At 39.5% G+C, this 16,980-nt stretch overlaps 1 protein-coding gene across 1 annotated transcript; it reads right to left on the minus strand.

Moving 5' to 3' along the window:
• Positions 1–14,683: 14,683 nt before the first annotated feature.
• On the minus strand, positions 14,684–15,853 carry foxl1 (forkhead box L1). Its single transcript, XM_062421285.1, has one exon. It carries the CDS (start codon positions 15,851–15,853, stop codon positions 14,684–14,686), a length of 1,170 nt encoding a protein of 389 aa, XP_062277269.1.
• Positions 15,854–16,980: the final 1,127 nt, after the last annotated feature.

Genomic DNA, 16,980 nt, shown 5'->3' on the forward strand with positions numbered 1-16,980 from the left:
GTTACTACATATTTCAGTCCCATTGTTTGCCACTTTTATTCTGGCACACATTTACAATCTAATAGTATTCATTTAATATATATATTTTTATTAGAAACTTTATTATACCCACAGGAACACTCTATCCATCCAAAGTGCCTTCCATGGAAGTGACCATCCCTGTCTTTATCCTCTAATGCTATTCCTCATTGCCCCACCAAACACTAATGCAGAGCTACTGATTCCCCGCTGATAAACAACTTCTGCATGCAGATAACATTCTGTATGTTTCTATCTGTGTTTCCAGTAATGGACTTAAAATAGAGATTTATTTTCATTTAATTGGGCGATATAGCCAGCAGCAAGGCTAAGCATCCTCGGTGGAGGACTGGTCCACTTTCCACCCACGTTCCCATACTGCTGCATGTGTATATCTATGTTTATATCTATCTAGCATGTGCAAACAAAATGAAGCAACGGTTAAAAGATTGACTGAACTGTGTGGTGATGTCCCCAAATTGTATTACTTTATCCTACCACTGTGGGGCAGCATTGTGTTTTCACTGGACTCACTCCTCAATGAGAGGCTAAAACAAAACATACTCAGCTGTTTCAAGAATATTTCTCAATATGTGCTTTTTAAATGAAGAATTATGGTCTATCTACATTTGAATGCCAGGATGATTGTCTCTCTGGCAGGTTGCAATTCATTTCAGATCGATAATCTGTTTTAATCTATTGTATCGATGAAGTTATTTTGGATATACTGTACATATTTACTTCTGTATGTTGTAATACTTGATCTTGTGCTGCTGTTTGTGGGTCTTTACCTGTAATTGTATCAACAATAAATGTAATAGTTGTGCTCAATAAGGAATATAAATGTCTAATTATGGTTATGATCCTGAAGTGCCCTCATACATCCCAGCTCTGATTGATGTAGTCATTCAAAGTTTTTGTGCATAAATAAATGTGAATCATTCCTTTAGAGTGACTTGTATTGAACAATGTATTAGAAGTCATATAGTATACATAGCAGCCCTCTGTTCACTGTACAGTATTTTAATTGACCCTGTTAATTCTCCTTGTGCACGTGCTCAAAGTCCACTTGTAAACACATTTTTGAGGTTATGTGCCGAACGGTTAAACATCCTTGATTCCCTGCTATCGACTATTTCTGTAGTTTTCTCCGATGTAACCTTTGACTGGATCATGTTAAAACATAATGCTCTTTACACCCCTCTTGCTCTCTCTGAAAAATGATATCCATCTGTTGTTCAAAAGGTATATTGTACCTGTTAGCTCAGCATGACGCATTTGCACTACATTGAGTCTCAACATTATTGGATCCCAACCTTTCTCTGAACAATGTTACAATGACGCCTTTCATATTTGTTGTGCATGGCTGTTGCACTCCTGTGTCTTTACATCCAACATGTGCGTTTGTTGACAGTAATTAGTGTTTTGTCATAGGGATAGTAAAACTATTTTCAACCATGGTGACTTTTATGTAAACGATCAAGTGAAATTTATCATTAAAGGAGCACATTACAATTTTGTAGGATTGTCTTGTAGGTTGAGTCAATTGTATGTTGTAATGAGAATAGTCTACAAATCCATGGATTCCCAGTAGGTGATTGTTTTTGAGGCTCCATGTAAACCTTTTAGCATACTGTATGTGGTATTGGATAACAGCAGCTAACCAGCGTTATAAGTAAGGTTAGCATGATAAAAACTACTATACAAAACTGCAGTAGTTAATATGTATAAAAACCAGTATAAAACTGCATGTTTAATGTTACTACATGCTTAACATCCTAGCATTAGTAGCCAACTGCCACCATGGCGAAATGTAGTGCCATAAATAAATGTGCTTTATTGTCTAATTGATATGTTTCAACTGAAAACATATGTTAGCTCTCTTTGGTGTGTGAAAGGCCTGGTTCAGCTGCTGCGACTGTACGTTACGGTTGGAATTTCCAAACATTTTTAGAGTATGTGACGGTGGTGACACCACAAACCACAGCTAGATGTTGCCCGAATAGCAAACTGAGAGCAAAAGATGGATTAGGAAATCAGTGGTTGTACAGAATTTAGCCTGTATGCTAAAACGTTAGCTAGCATGCGGCCTACGCTCTATTGGAAAGACAATGTTGATATCTAAATGAATATTCTCATTACAATAGAGCAGACTGACTAAAACAAAGGGATTTTTAAACAAGACAGCTTCTGTGTGTTTATGTGTTACAGACACTTCTGTATGTGTCTTACAGCGATGTTTGTTGTTTTATTGTGCTATGCTAACATTTGCATGAATATGTTGTTATTATGTTGAATCAAGTTGCTGATACTGTAATAAATTTATTTTTTCTGTGAACTCTTTCTGGATCTGTGTGACTTTATTGTCAATAACATATCAATAAATGTGTAAAGATACTTAAAGTCAATAATATTTTTGGCTTAAGCTGCTGACACTGCATTTTTTTTTTACTCATTGCACGACTGACCATTTCATAATTCAATGTGTTTTTTCTTTCCTTCTATAATTTAATTTATTTTGATGTAAAGCCGCCATAAGACCAAATGTAATAATGTAATGTAATACTGTAATAATTAAGTAATGAAATTGTATTGATTTTCAGTAAATTATGGTTGCAGCAGTAAAAGTAATACCAATTTAGACCAATCCAAGAAAATACCTTTTCTTCTAAAAACTGCACACCAATGCCTTTTTCTGTGTGTATGTATGTGAGGGCTTGTATATGTCTGTGTCAATACGAGCGGGGTGTTGATTGGGACCCTCTGTAGCTGTACAATGTGCTGGAGTGTTCCAGTGTTTGAGGTTCAGTCTGAGCTGCCCTACTCTGCCATTTCCAACTCTGTGGATAAATAAACAGCAGTCACGCTGGCTGCACTCTGATTGGACACCATGTAATGAGCTGTGAAAGGCCAGTCAGCAGTGTCACACCATGAACACCCTCCTCTATATAATTAATACCAGACCTAAACACACGGGACACAATCCTGGCACATGTGCACACTTATTGTCACTTTTGCTCTATGTGTGGCTCTTCTGTCAGAGGTTTTCATTGAGTGGACAAATCATAATGCACATTCTTAAATATATCTGGAGATTTAAATACTTTCTCTACAAATGTATGATCTAATGTGCAAATGTTGCATATTTTGTGTCACTTTTACTGACTTTTCAAGTGTCACTTTCCTCCATGCTTTTCTGTTTTACATTTATCTTAAATTTTGAACAACTCATCAGTTTCATTTTGCTTACATCCAGATTTTCTTATACTTTGTTTATGCATGGCCTGATCTACCATACAGGCAATCTGTGCAAGTGCCCAGGGGCCCTTGAGCAGAAAGGGGCCCTCCATGATGGGAGAAAAACCCCAAAAATGTGAAAGGCTTCACAGAAACACCAGGCTTGACCCATTATTTTGTTGATAGTTATTGTCACTTTCAGAAACCTAGTATGTCCAAAACTAAATATGGGGTAGCAAGGTTTCCATCTGACAGCAGTGTTATTCAATAAGAATAAAATAAAAGTTGTTTCCATGAAAAATAAAGTCTGATTGGCTCTTTTATTTGCCAATTTCATAGCTGGGCAAGTGATGATTGGTATCAACTAGCATTAACCTCAGTGCACAGAGGCCCCTGGGGGTCTAATCTAGCCTTGTCTATGTTAGCATCATAGCTGGCAGATGGTAGAAGTAAAAATTCAGACCAGAACTACCCCAAGAAGAAACTTTTCGTGAACGTTATCTGTGGATCAACCAAGTCTTTCACATCTGTTGTTGCAGGTTTTTAAAAAACAGTAGTTGTGTAAAACTGTGTGAAAAATGCTGCTGGTGTAAAATAGAAGTTCAGTGCTGCATATTTCTCTCCCATAATTCTTCTGTCAGCAGGGACTTTTCAGGGTGCAGGAACTGCAACCTAAAACAGGAACTTTGTTCCTGCAGTCGAAATACAAGAAAAGTTGCTAAGTTCCCTAAAAGGTTCCTGAAAATTGCATATGGTGTAAGTGCAAAAAAAAATAATCCAAAGTTATTTACAAGGTTCCTGTGATTGAAATGGATGAAAAGTTCCCGAGTCTCTAAAAAGTTTCCTTTGGTGGAAATGTAATATTTAAATGAGTTAGGGTGGCTGTGGCTCAGGATGAGCAGGTCATCCACTGTTTGGAAGATTGGTGGTGGGATCATTGGCTCCTCCAGTCCATGTGTCAAAGTGAGAAAGATACTGAATCCCAAATGTGTGTGTGTGTGTGTGTGTGTGTGTGTGTGTGTGTGTGTGTGTGTGTGTGTGTGTGTGTGTGTGCGTGTGCGTGTGCGTGTGTGTGTGTGTGTGTGTGTGTGTGTGTGTGTGTGTGTGTGTGTGAATGAGCATCAGAAACTCCTTCTGATGAGCAGGCTGGCTGCCTCTGCTATCAGTGTATGAATGTGTGTATGAATGGGTGAATGTGGCATGTGGTGCTAAGAGCTTCAAGTGGTCAGAACATTAGAAAGGTGCTATGTCTGTGAGTTTGTAGAAAAAGTTTCTGTGGTCAAAATCCATAAAAAGTCTTTCTTTCCCGTGTGAGAGAATAACCTGAGCTCAAACATCCAATCAGCTTTCAGAGCTTCATCAGCACATCTCACAGTCTCTATCAATCTTCTATTCATTCTCTTCTTACTCTGAGTTTAGATTATTTCGTCACACTCTTCCCAAAAGTCAAGCATAAACTTCCATGCTAACAGTTTCCTCTTGAGTTTTTCTGTGGGTCATTGATACTATTGCGTGACATGACGATACACATTTTACGTGACAGATGTTCCAACCAAAATCCGTTTAGCCAGCTGTGTAACAGTGTGATGACCTAGTCAAAGGTCAAAGACAGTTTAGGCCCACATGTGTTTCTTCATAACCTGTATGCATATTGTTATATAATTCATGTTATTGTTCCATAAATATTTCCTCAAACATGTTAGTGTTGCTAAGTTTCATTCTCGCCCCGACTTGCTGTTTTATTTGTTGCGTTAATCTATTCGTTGTATAACTGCTTCATGCTGTTATGATTACATTTCCTCACAGAATATTTAACTGTAATGTCATCATGTTATATATCATCTGTAATGCAAATATAATCTCTAACCACTAATAAGCAGTGTCAATCACAAATGTGGCTCTGATTCAGTGATTTGCCTAAGCAGTGTAATATCAGATGACTTCTCTTAAGTCTTCCTGTTTGAGGAGGTTCATTTACACACACGCGCACACACACACACACACACACAGCTGACACAGCTGAGAGTGCACACTTAAGGGTTCACTCATGTATTTTACAGTAGACACACACATTGACACTCTAGGAACACTGTACACGCAAACAAAACTATGATGCATTCACTGTCCCTCTGACAATAACAATGTTGGATTTGTACGAGAGCAGCTGTGTGGTATGAATCTTAGCTGGTTTGTTTTAGCTTAAGTGCTCAAGTTAAGTGTGTGTATGCATGTGTGTGTGTGTGTGTGTGTGTGTGTGTGTGTGTGTGTGTGTGTGTGTGTGTGTGCGTGTGTGTGTGTGTACATGAGGGAACAAACTCCATTGCAACACAATTCCTACTTTACATAGCCATCTTTCCTGTGTATCCATATGTGTTTCTGTGTGTGCGTGCGTGTGTGTGTTTGTGTGTGTGTGTGTGTGTGTGTGTGTGTGTGTGTGTGTGTGTGTGTGTGTGTGTGTGTCTAAAGAGGGGGCGGTGGCCCTGAGTAAGTCTGTGATGCAGCTCCACTTCCTCCTGGATTAAGTGTTAAAGTCAGGGTGGTCCCAGTCTGGGGGTGGTAATCCTGCTGCTGTGTACAAGTCCTCCTGCCAGTGTTCGTATACACACGCGCACACACACACACACACACACATACGCACAAGCCTCATGAGACTGCGTGTATTTATTTACAGTTCGTGAAAGCAAAGCTGCAGAGATGTTGAAAAGTTGAGAGCAGTATTTCACCGGTCAGCCTCTCGTTAGTAAAGGAACAGAATGACGCCATCATCCTGCTTTTCTCTTTAGGATTTCAGTTTTTTAAGGAACTCTGCCTCGACTGCAACACATGTCATGTGAAACATAAAATAAATATTTGTTTCTGTGTGTTAAGCTACTAGTATGTGTTTGTGTATTAAATACGCAGGAATAATCTCATTGTTTGGGTTCAAACCTCCAACAGGCGGAGAGGAAGAACCACTGTTTCAAAGTGCAAGTAAACTAACCTGAGTATGAACGGCAAACAAGGGTAGAACATACTGTCAATATAAATACTGGAAATACATTTTGTTGTTTGCTTACTGTCATTATCGTGACCTTTAAGGGCAGGAAGTCATTAAAAAAGCACAAAAAGTGATGAAATCTGATGAGCAGATATACATTGAATACATAGGATGTTTTTAAGTGATTTACTTTGATTAAACAAAAAAATAAAGCAATTTTCATCGTAAGGCACCGTGTTTATCATCCCTTTATTTATCTTGCAAACAGCTCTGTCTCACAGAAACTTCGTCTATATACAAATTCCATTGATAATTCAGTGTATTTCTGTGGCTCTTTCCCTTTTAAAACAAGCTGTGCATGACAGTGAGCTGTAAACAATTCAACCAAACAAGCTCTCTGATTGTTTCATTTTGTATAATTTTTTATGAGCCCGACGAGCATGCACAAAAATTTGGAGAGAAGTCAGAGGAAATAAACTTAATTTTGTGCAGCGGAGGTGTTTTTTCTTCTCTTCTTCTTCTTTTCTCTTTTTCTTTAATCAGTTATGTTTCTACTCTTCTGATTAATTTTGTGACCCCCATGTGGGGAAAAAAACTGATAAAAGCGAACAAGATGAATGATAATGCATGTTGTAAACTATGATAACTTGCATGTGGACATAAAAGAATGGATAAATTGTCGAGTGACACGATCAATTAAAAGTGAATGAAACATAACTCGGTTGTTTATGGAAATTTAGCAGACTTTGTTTTCTTAAAATAGATTGTTTATGCACTATAAATCATTTATATGTGTGTTTTTATGTGGTTGGCCTAAATCACAATCAATTTAATTGTATTTCATTCATATTTTAGCACATTTTGTTTTTTTAAAGATGCCATCAAGATATGTTTAAAGATAAATAAAAATACTATTTGAATAATATATCTCTGTCTGATATGCTCTCCCATAAAACCAGTTTAATTATCCTTTCAAATGACCTCACACCTCTCCTATTAAAAAAATCCAAAATCTATAAATATGCAAATATGTTTAAACACCTGGACACAACATGTCTCCTCCTTCACTGTTAAATCCATTCTTAGTGTTTGTGCACTGGAGGCTTCAAGTTTCCACATCACAGTTGTGTAAGTTGAATACTGGACCCTGATTGGCTCCAAACTAGTTGTGATGTCACAAATCATGCTTGTAGATACATGTCTTAAACTGAGATTTAAACTGGGACAATTGACTCACATTATATCCAAACTATTCCATAAAGGGCCGTGTGCCTGCAGGTTTTTGTTCCAACCAATCAAGAGCACCCGTGATTCGACCAATCAGCTGTCTGAAGACTGAGATCAGTTGATTAAATGAGTCGATCCTGGTGTGCTCCTGCTTGGTTGAAATGAAAACCTCTAGCCACATTATGGACCTTTATGGAATCATTTGTACATCCCTGGTTCAGAGGCATTGGACAGAGCATCTTTAGGAACTTTCTCAGTGTTTGAATCTGTTCATCACCCGGAACACATTCATGTGATGATGAACTCCTCCGTCTCTAACCCAGTGTTGTCCAGGACAGGTCTCTCTTGAAAATGAGACTCCATGTCTCAATAAGACTACCGGTACAAATCCAAGTAAAAAAATATAAATTGACAAATTATAATTGGGGTTTTTCTGACCTTGACTCATTGGGTGTATTTAGCTATTTATGAATGAGATTGGCCAGTTTGAGGTCAAGGGTCAAACTACTAACTAACTAACTACTGTAGCTAGAGTACATAACTTACTATGTTATTATGCTATCTCCTTGTTTCTTTCACTGAGCTTGGATGAGGCTTAACTAAATTCATGATACCACCAGAACACACTTAAAATCCACATAGAACTAAAACTCACTATCACCTAGGTGACTCCTTAAGAGAAAAACCCCAACATACAGTATCAGTGAGGTGTTGTTCCACCATCAACTTCTCATAGATTCTCCAAGCGTGTGGAACTCTACCAGCGTCCTTCCAAATGCTCCGAAATCAGCTGGGTTGCGATCAGGTGACTGTGAAGGCCGTAACATTTATTATTATTTTACACGATGCAAATACAGTTAAATACATGAATTATAACGTCAGGAACGAGCTGAATTTTGTTGCAGGCCTCTTGTGTTTGAGTTCATGAGCTTACACAGGTGTGGTGTATATTCATATGCACATGTGTACTGTAATCTGTGTGTGTGTGTGTGTGTGTGTGTGTGTGTGTGTGTGTGTGTGTGTGTGTGTGTGTGTGTGTGTGTGTGTGTGTGTGTGTGTGTGTGTGTGTGTGTGTGTGTGTGTGTCCAGGGTGTAAACAGCATCAAGTCCAGGTCTGGAGGACATTTGAGGCACGTAATGATGTATAGAGCTTTGTGCCAGGAAACCTAACTTGATTAGCAGCTAATGTTGCCTTGAGCTGAGGCCATCGATCTTCATCACCGCCCCGCCCTCCCCCCGGTGCTGAGTGTGTATTTGGACAAGTGTAGCCGGTTTATGTAGAGAGTGAAAAAATATAATAAACACTCGGATTAGGAGCCCTTTTGAACCAGCAAGCTTTAAACTGTGTGATTTAGCACCGAGCAGGGACTTGATTGCACATGAAACGGAGGTGATGACACTTTCCAGGGTCGCAGCTATATTTCTCTCTCTCTCTCTCTCTGTGTGTGTGTGTGTGTGTGTGTGTGTGACTACAAATGCTTGTCAGATATTTAAAGTCAGCTCAAAGTGATCTCTCCTTATCGCCCCAAAACACCTCACACACACACTGTACAAGAGTATTCCCTCCTAACATAGATTTTGATGTCCAGTAATGAATCTCTTTTATTCCCATCAAAGGATTCAAATTCAACTGCTTTCAACTGTATCTCACTGTCTTCATCAGTGGGGGAAGTGTACTCATTTGTCATGAAGATGGATCAGATGACACGCAAGTTCAAAAAACTACACAGCGATGATGAGATGTGATAAAAAATGAAACCGAATCTCCATGACAACGGAGCACGCTCCATCTGCAGAGGAAAGTCACAACTCGTGTCTGAAAGTCTCAGAAGAGTAAATGGCGCTTGTAATGAGATTTTTTTTTTTTTTGCTTTTGAGTTTGCTCGGTTGTCATGGAGATGAATTTGCTGATATGCAAGTTCACAAACTGGCTGTTTTAGATTCGTCTGTAGCACTTTTAATAGAAGAAGATTGTGATAAGAATTAAATGGCCTCCGTGACGACGGAGCATGTTCATCAGCTGAGGAAGGTCAGGAGATGAGCCTGAAAGTTCAGGAAAAAAACATGTAAGCAGCTTGTTAGGCTTTTTTTCTTCTTTGTTTTCAAAATAAAAGTTCATGTTTGAACTTGATAATAGTCATTTGACAAAGCAATCCCAATTCAAGGTAAATTTGCTATCTTTTTTTCATATCCTTGATTGATTGATTGATTGATTGATTGATTGATTGATTGATTGATTGATTGATTGATTGATTGATCGATCACAAGGTCTTGATCAGCAAATGGAGCTTCCTTGGTTGGCATGGAGATGGATCTGTTCACTCACTTCATTCACTGGCTGCTTTGATTTCATCTGCAGCACTTTTAAGATAACAGCTCTAATAAAATCTAAACTGTCCCCATGACAACTGAGGACTCTCTCTGCTGAGGAAGGTCACAAATTCTGCCTGAAAGCTTCAGTATGTGACCCTTGTGATAAGAATTTATTCGTCCACATCAAAGTTCAATGTCGACATCGGAAATAGTCGTTACACAAAAAAAATCCCTCAAGGCACACTTACTAGTTTTTTGCAGCCATATAACAAGGTCTACTTCAACAGATGGACTTTAGTCAGTTTTAATATAATTATAACAAATTAAAGTGTGTAATAGCACCCCTTTATACAGTAGCTCTTGTTTTAATCACACTGTTGAGAGTAGTTCTTACAGGTGTTGGACATTTCTGTCCTCTACTTTTCTCTGGACTTCTTCTTCTTCTTCTTCCTCCGCCTGTCTGCAAACTAAGTTTAGCTCACAGCGATAATCCACTACATTTTCATATAAATATGTGTCCATTCTGACTGATGACCACCAACAGAACAGTGATTCAACCTGATGAAAGCTTTTACATGTGATGTTCTAAACACAACGCTGCGTCTGGTGGGTCTTTTTTTTTTTCCTGGGGAAGAATCCCCCTTCATACGGGAAGTGATGTGTTTTCTGTTTCTGGTTTGTTTGGATTGAGGAGAAGAAGAGGTGGCTTGTTGTGTGTGGTGACGGGTGGAGACAGAAAGGATTTATTGCCCTTTGAAAATATTAGTTTGACACACACAAAAAAATCTGTGCTACTTGAAAGGAATTAGGAATGATACATTACAACTAAACAGCTTCATTAGTGTTTTAAACATTATTTCTTAAACAATTTAAACACGAACGCCAGATTACATAATAGATTCTCTCATTTTTTAGACTAGTTTCTGTGGAATATTCTATAATTCGGAGGATTTTTCAACACCTGTCAACTCAGACATTGTTCTTATTAAAGTTTCATAATTATTTTATGAAGCATAAGTAAATTAACCCTTTCATGCCTGAATTATGATCACCTCAGCCAGTGTTTTTATTTTCTCTCTAGGCATGAAAAAAATTATTGAACTTGATTTTGTTTTACATCAAATTATATTCTATTCCATTATAATAACATAAATCAGCTGATTTACAACCAAAAAAGTGGCTGCAGATGAAGTGGTAGTGTATGGGATGACGCACTAGTGTCCACTGTGATGGCTGAAGTGCAACTATGCCATCAAAATCCATCAGAATCCATGCATATATATATATAGGAAAACAGCTTTTGAATAGCTGTCCACTGTAGTGACCACTATGTGTGAAAGGGTTAAAACCATTAATAAAGTCATTAGTCATTCATTTAAGGTCACCTACCCTTTTTTCTTACCATTTTATAGCTTTCAAACAACAAGTGTGACATTTAAACAAGAGCATTTTTTAAGATGAGCAGAGTGAGACATCCTGAAGTCGAGGAAGAAAAAATCGTTTTAAGGGAATAAAGATATTCAAACGTGAAAAGGATCTGACATGAAAAGCACATCTTTAGTTAGAGAGATTAAAAAATGTAGAAGTGTTTATACATGTGTGTGATGATCTAAACAGAACTAAAGACTTGCTTTAAATAAAGAGGGTAATTAAATCAAGCACGTTTAGGACTAACAGCAGCTGATGTGAATGTTGCTTGGATTTAAGGAGGCCTTAAAACAATGAAAATATACATTAAAATGAGTTTCATTCATAAACTCACTCAGCTTAAACCAGGATTTTAAGGGTTTAACCTGGGTCATCCAGCAGTGTGTGTGTGTGTGTGTGTGTGCGTGTGTGTGTGTTCGTGGAGGAAAGGCACCAAAACCACCTCTGTCCCCCCTGGTAAAGGAGTTCGGACTGCTAATACTCGCTTGCATGTTAAAACCGACCAACCACAACCCACCAGCACAGTTTGTTTTCTCAGATAACAAATGCGACTGAGAGGATTTCCCTTTTGTCTGAGCTGCTTTCTCATGAGGATCTTTTACTGTTCAAACACTCACACAGACCATCAGATAACCAACATTTATTAATCCGCTTTGCTTTTGGAAGACTTCAGAGATCACTGAAGGATGAATAGCCAGCAGAGCCAATTACAGAGGTTCATGCGTTAGTTACAAATACATCCAAAACTCCCCAAAAACAGGCAAAACACCAATTCTCACTTCTTTTCTTTCCACTCCTCTCTCACCATCTCCTCCCTTCTGTAGTTTTCATCATGTTTTATTTACACGTCTGACCAAAAGAATCCTATACACAGGAAATGCTTGTGATTGAGTTCCTCTCCTCAAATGTGGGGAAGTTTATTTATTTCAACAAACATTCCTGATTTGCAAAGCGGCGGCCCGAGCCGAGCCGAGCTCTTTCAGGCAAATGTGTGTCCAAGCTATAGGCCTATATTTAGACATGGCTGCTCTCTGTTTGTAATGATGCTGTCAGCATAGCGCTCTGATTTCATGCAGGTGTCATTCTACGGCAAAGTCAGAGCGAAAGTAAGGCTCATTTAGGATATCAGATCTTTAGATGTACGCTGAGATTAAATAAGAAGACCACACAGTTAGAGAGTCATTAAAAACTGAAGTTTGACACATGAAACAGAGTTTAGTGAGCAGTAGGCTGTAGCTTCTTCTGACTTCTCATGAAAGTTCATTCTTGACCCTGGAAGCTGTAGTTTGATCGATAAAAGTCACGGTCCTCGTTACTAGCTTTTTCTTCTCAGAGCGTTCACCTGCATTTTGCCCTCTTCTTCAGCAGATGCCGTTGGCTCAAAAAGGAAAAAGCTCAACATTAAAATGAGCTGTGTGGTGACCGAGCTGACGACTGAGTAAACCGTAGTGTATCTGCGGAGGAAGACCACCAGATGTGGTCAAAAGCTCTGAAAGGAATTATGAAGTACAGATTTTTTTCAGTCAAATTTACTGACAATCCAACAGACTGCATGAGGTCATTATTGTCCAGGACAACAGGTGTGATTATGGGATGCCGTTATAAACTGTACCCTAATCTTTGACATGTACCAGTCTGTGATAATCCATCAACATATTTTCTTCTGATCTTAAATTTTGTTCAGATAATTCATCATTTAAACTAAAAAATGATGCATGTTTTCATTTAAATGAGGCTTATTGACCATCATTTCTAAAAAAAAAAATATGTGTAAAACCTGTGGTAATAAGTTGGAAAGAAGTTGGCTAAAAAGGTCTAACATAAAATTGGGTGATAATTTATACCTTATGCTTTATAAACAGTCAAACCAGACCTTGCATGGTCGATGGGAAGACAACAGGAAGGTTGAACTGATTGTGTATGGGAAGACCTGAACCTGACAATGAATATATATATTCAAACATAAGGGTGTGAAGTAGTATTAGTAGCAGTAATAGTACAATTAGAGTTACAATACAGTGAGGCTTTTCCAACCAAACAAAAGGCACATGTTGGGGGAAAGCTGTGATAAAATCAAAAACCTCAGAGAAAAAAGAAAGAAAAACCCCCCCACAAACAAACAAACAATATATGCAGTGTATCAGCACTGGTTGGACTTCAGTGCCCTGTGTTCCAATGAAAAAAGTGCAGCTCGGGAATGATTTTCAGATGAAGTCATCTGAGTAATTACCGGAGGAAGCTGAGATGCTGAAAACAGCAAAAAAAACGTAAAAATGATCAACATGAGTTAAAAAAAAATGAGCACTTGTAAGCAGAAATATGTTTTGTCTATTTCATCTTTCACAGTGATTTAAATCATCATGTGACCTCCTAGACACAGCTGAACTGAACATCAAAGAATGGGCTCAGATTCACTCTATTTAGTCAGTGAGATTTCAGGCGAGATTGCGAGTGTGTTTTTCCCTCAGAGTCAGAACAGCTTTGGAGTCATGTAAATAAAATGTTAGCTGACATGTTCTGTAATCCTTGAGGGTGATTCTCATATCAGGAATGATACAACTGAAAATGTTACTTTTTTAACAACAATCTTAACATCCTAGATTACTTCTGATATCAGTATGCAGTCACTTTAAAAAAAAAAAAAATCTAGGATGTCCAACAGCAAAACTGAACAACCCTCAGTCCTGTGTGTCAAGGACAATCATGCACTTTTGATCAACATTTTTATTGTTTGGCTTCTTTTTGTCTGTATTGTGTTTGTCTGTTTTTGCCAATAAAACAACCTTGTGAACACAAAAACAGAACACATATGTGACATTTTGTTTCAAATAGCAACAGCCCCAACAGGATTTATAAGCATGGCTTTGACTCCCAGTTTTAAATAAACCATAACGTCCTTTATTACCAAACTAAACTTTATTTTGCACATGGATTTCAGAGCAGAGTGGAATGTCAAATAGCTTTTGATTACATTATTGACTACTAAACTTTATTCTCATTTTATACTGTATTTCCAGAGTTCTAAGACATTGTTTAGGCTACACGAGCCCAGTCAAGACATTCAAGATTCCTCAATGAATTATGCCCACGTGTTTACTGGAAGGTTTTTCTATCATGAGTGAGGAGAGAAATATATCTCAGGTTTCCATAAACATTTACCTGAATAGTAACAACTTATGCAGTAAAGCGTACGTTTAAAAGCGCAGCCGTCGAGTTTGAAAGAGCCATGTCTTTGAGGGGGAAATGGTAAAAATAACCACAAACCTGACAATTACGCATGCGTAAAATTGGATCTAAAAGCCTCCATGTGGTCTCTGTCATTGTCTTAACGTAACTGTGTATAAAACGGAGATGACAGAGATCCTGAAAAGAGCAGAGCAGCAAGCTGCCCCGCAGTAATTCATCGTGTTAAGCTAATTATAGACTTTATATATTTGCGCATCTGTGCGTAAAATACAATAAAGTCTGATTTGATCATTGTACTCATTTAAAATGCAGTACTTTGTCGGGATAGGTGAGTGACAGGTAAGAACACAGGGGAAATCCCATCTGGTACAACTGATGCTGCCGAGAACCCAGGAACACAGATGGACTGAAAGCGGGACGCTCTGCGCATGCCTCCGCCGCCAAACCGAGGATGCTGCTGCGCATTTCACCTTCACTTTTAGATAAGATGCTCTCAATGCTGAAACATTTCGATTTATCCCTGCTCGGAACGTTTCCTTTCTGTCTGTCCTGCGCAAGTGCAGCCAAGTTCGTGTTTCCTGCGCAGCTGACGGCGCAGAGCGGACCTCTGTCTCTCTCTCTCCCGCTGAACGCTGACCTTCTCTCCTCCGGCTCCCGGTGCAGGGACGCTCCTGGGAGATGCGCAGCCTCCATCCACAGTGGAGCATGTCTCGGAGAGGGACATGACTCTGGCTGTGGAGCGTCACGCCTCTTCTCGGTGGGCGCAGGGGCGTCTTGGTTGGGGGACACTTTATGTCTCTGTGTGGGTGAATTTTGCGGCTGTTCGGTGTGATTGAATTCGACAAGAACAGCTTTTGAAGTTGGTTGTGTGTCCATCCTCTCCGCATCCTGCTTTACTGGTACCTCTGCCACCCCAGAGCCAGTCTGTTTCAGAGATGTGTGAGGGTCCCTGGATGGCCCCGGGCCCTTGGTGCGCTTGTGTCCAGCAGTTTTGGATTCCAGAGACTCCTGCTGACCCTTCGCCTTCCTCTTCCTCCGGCGGTAGTTGCCGTTCTCAAACATATCCAAGCACTTGGTGTCCAGTGTCCAGTAGCTGCCTTTGCCGGGCCGGCCTTTCTCTCTGGGCACCTTGATGAAGCAGTCATTGAGTGAGAGGTTGTGGCGGATTGAGTTCTGCCAGCCCTGCTTGTTGTCGTGATAAAAAGGGAACCGGTCCATGATGAACTGGTAGATGCCGCTAAGAGTTGCGCGCTGTTCCGGTGCGCTCTTGATGGCCATGGCGATGAGTGCGATGTAGCTGTATGGCGGCTTCTGTGGAGGCTCCTGGCGGGCCGGCACGAAGCTCAAGGCTGCGGGCACGACCCCTCCGCTGTCCCCTCCGTACAAGTAGATCAGCGGGGGGGCAGAAAGGCTCAGAGCCGAGGAGGGCACTCCGAAAGACGGCAGACGGCCGTGATAGAGAGTCATGACGCCGGAGAAGCTGGAGTGTGTCCCGGGGAAAGTTGAGCCTGCTCCCGGAGCTCCTCTCCTCCACTGACTGACTCCCCAACCTCATGAGCCCCCCAGAAGAAATGTTAATAATTGTTGTACGTTTGCTGTGTTATGTTGACTTTGCACTGGGAAATAAATTGTCCATCATAAACAGTCGGTGGTGTTCTCAGCCCACCCACATTAATTAAAATTTCATTGCGCTGAAACTCCCTCATGTTCCCCCCTCTGCCCAACAACCAATGAGGTGCCGGGTTATTCCCTCATCTGTTTATAGAATTAGTCGCTTGATAAGTCTGCCCACCCAGGTTGAATCAAGCTGTGTTTATTTGGAAAAATTTCCGGGCACCCAATACATAAACGCACTGATGTGCTGTTTGAAATATCACGTCCACCCCTGACGCTGAGAGTTGCTCACACAGAGAGAACAAGCAAACATTGCAGAGTCCTTTCTGGGAGTTGCTGTGGGTTCGCTCAAATGAAAACAAAGTGTATAAAGGGGAAAATAACTTAAACAATTTCTTTTAACTCGTGTCTGACTGTCTGCTCGCCACCAGTCCAACAAAAATGAAGCAGAGGGACAGCTTTTCAATCACTCTGGAGTTAATACCACAAAACATATACAGCAAAGAATATCTGAGGACACATTGGATGACTGATAAGATTTAATCATCAAAGTAACTTCTATAAATACTAGCAGCCCTACAACTGGTTTATATAACATGGTAATCACTATCAGAGCATTATTGTACCTATAAATCTGCCTAACTCATTTTTGATGATCATTTTCTTTCTTTCTTTCTTTCTTTTTTCCATCCCTCACTTACATTTTCATGTGCTTTATCTCCACCTTTGATAGGATTTCCTGGTGGTCGTTATAATAATGTGAATTAATTGCCTTTGTAAATACAAACGATTTACCATTAAAATAAAGTAATTCATTAGATTGATGCTTGACTAAAATATTCTTTACCCTTTACACCATATTTCAAACTTTAACTGCAATTTTTTACAGGCTTTTTCATTTTTTAACTCTGCAAAGTATGAAAATTCCAGTTTTTCTGCTGCTTCAGTGGGTTTTTTTTCACTCAGACCAGAATACAATT

This window comes from Scomber scombrus, chromosome 6, assembly GCF_963691925.1.
Source record: "Scomber scombrus chromosome 6, fScoSco1.1, whole genome shotgun sequence".
Lineage (NCBI taxonomy): Eukaryota > Metazoa > Chordata > Actinopteri > Scombriformes > Scombridae > Scomber > Scomber scombrus.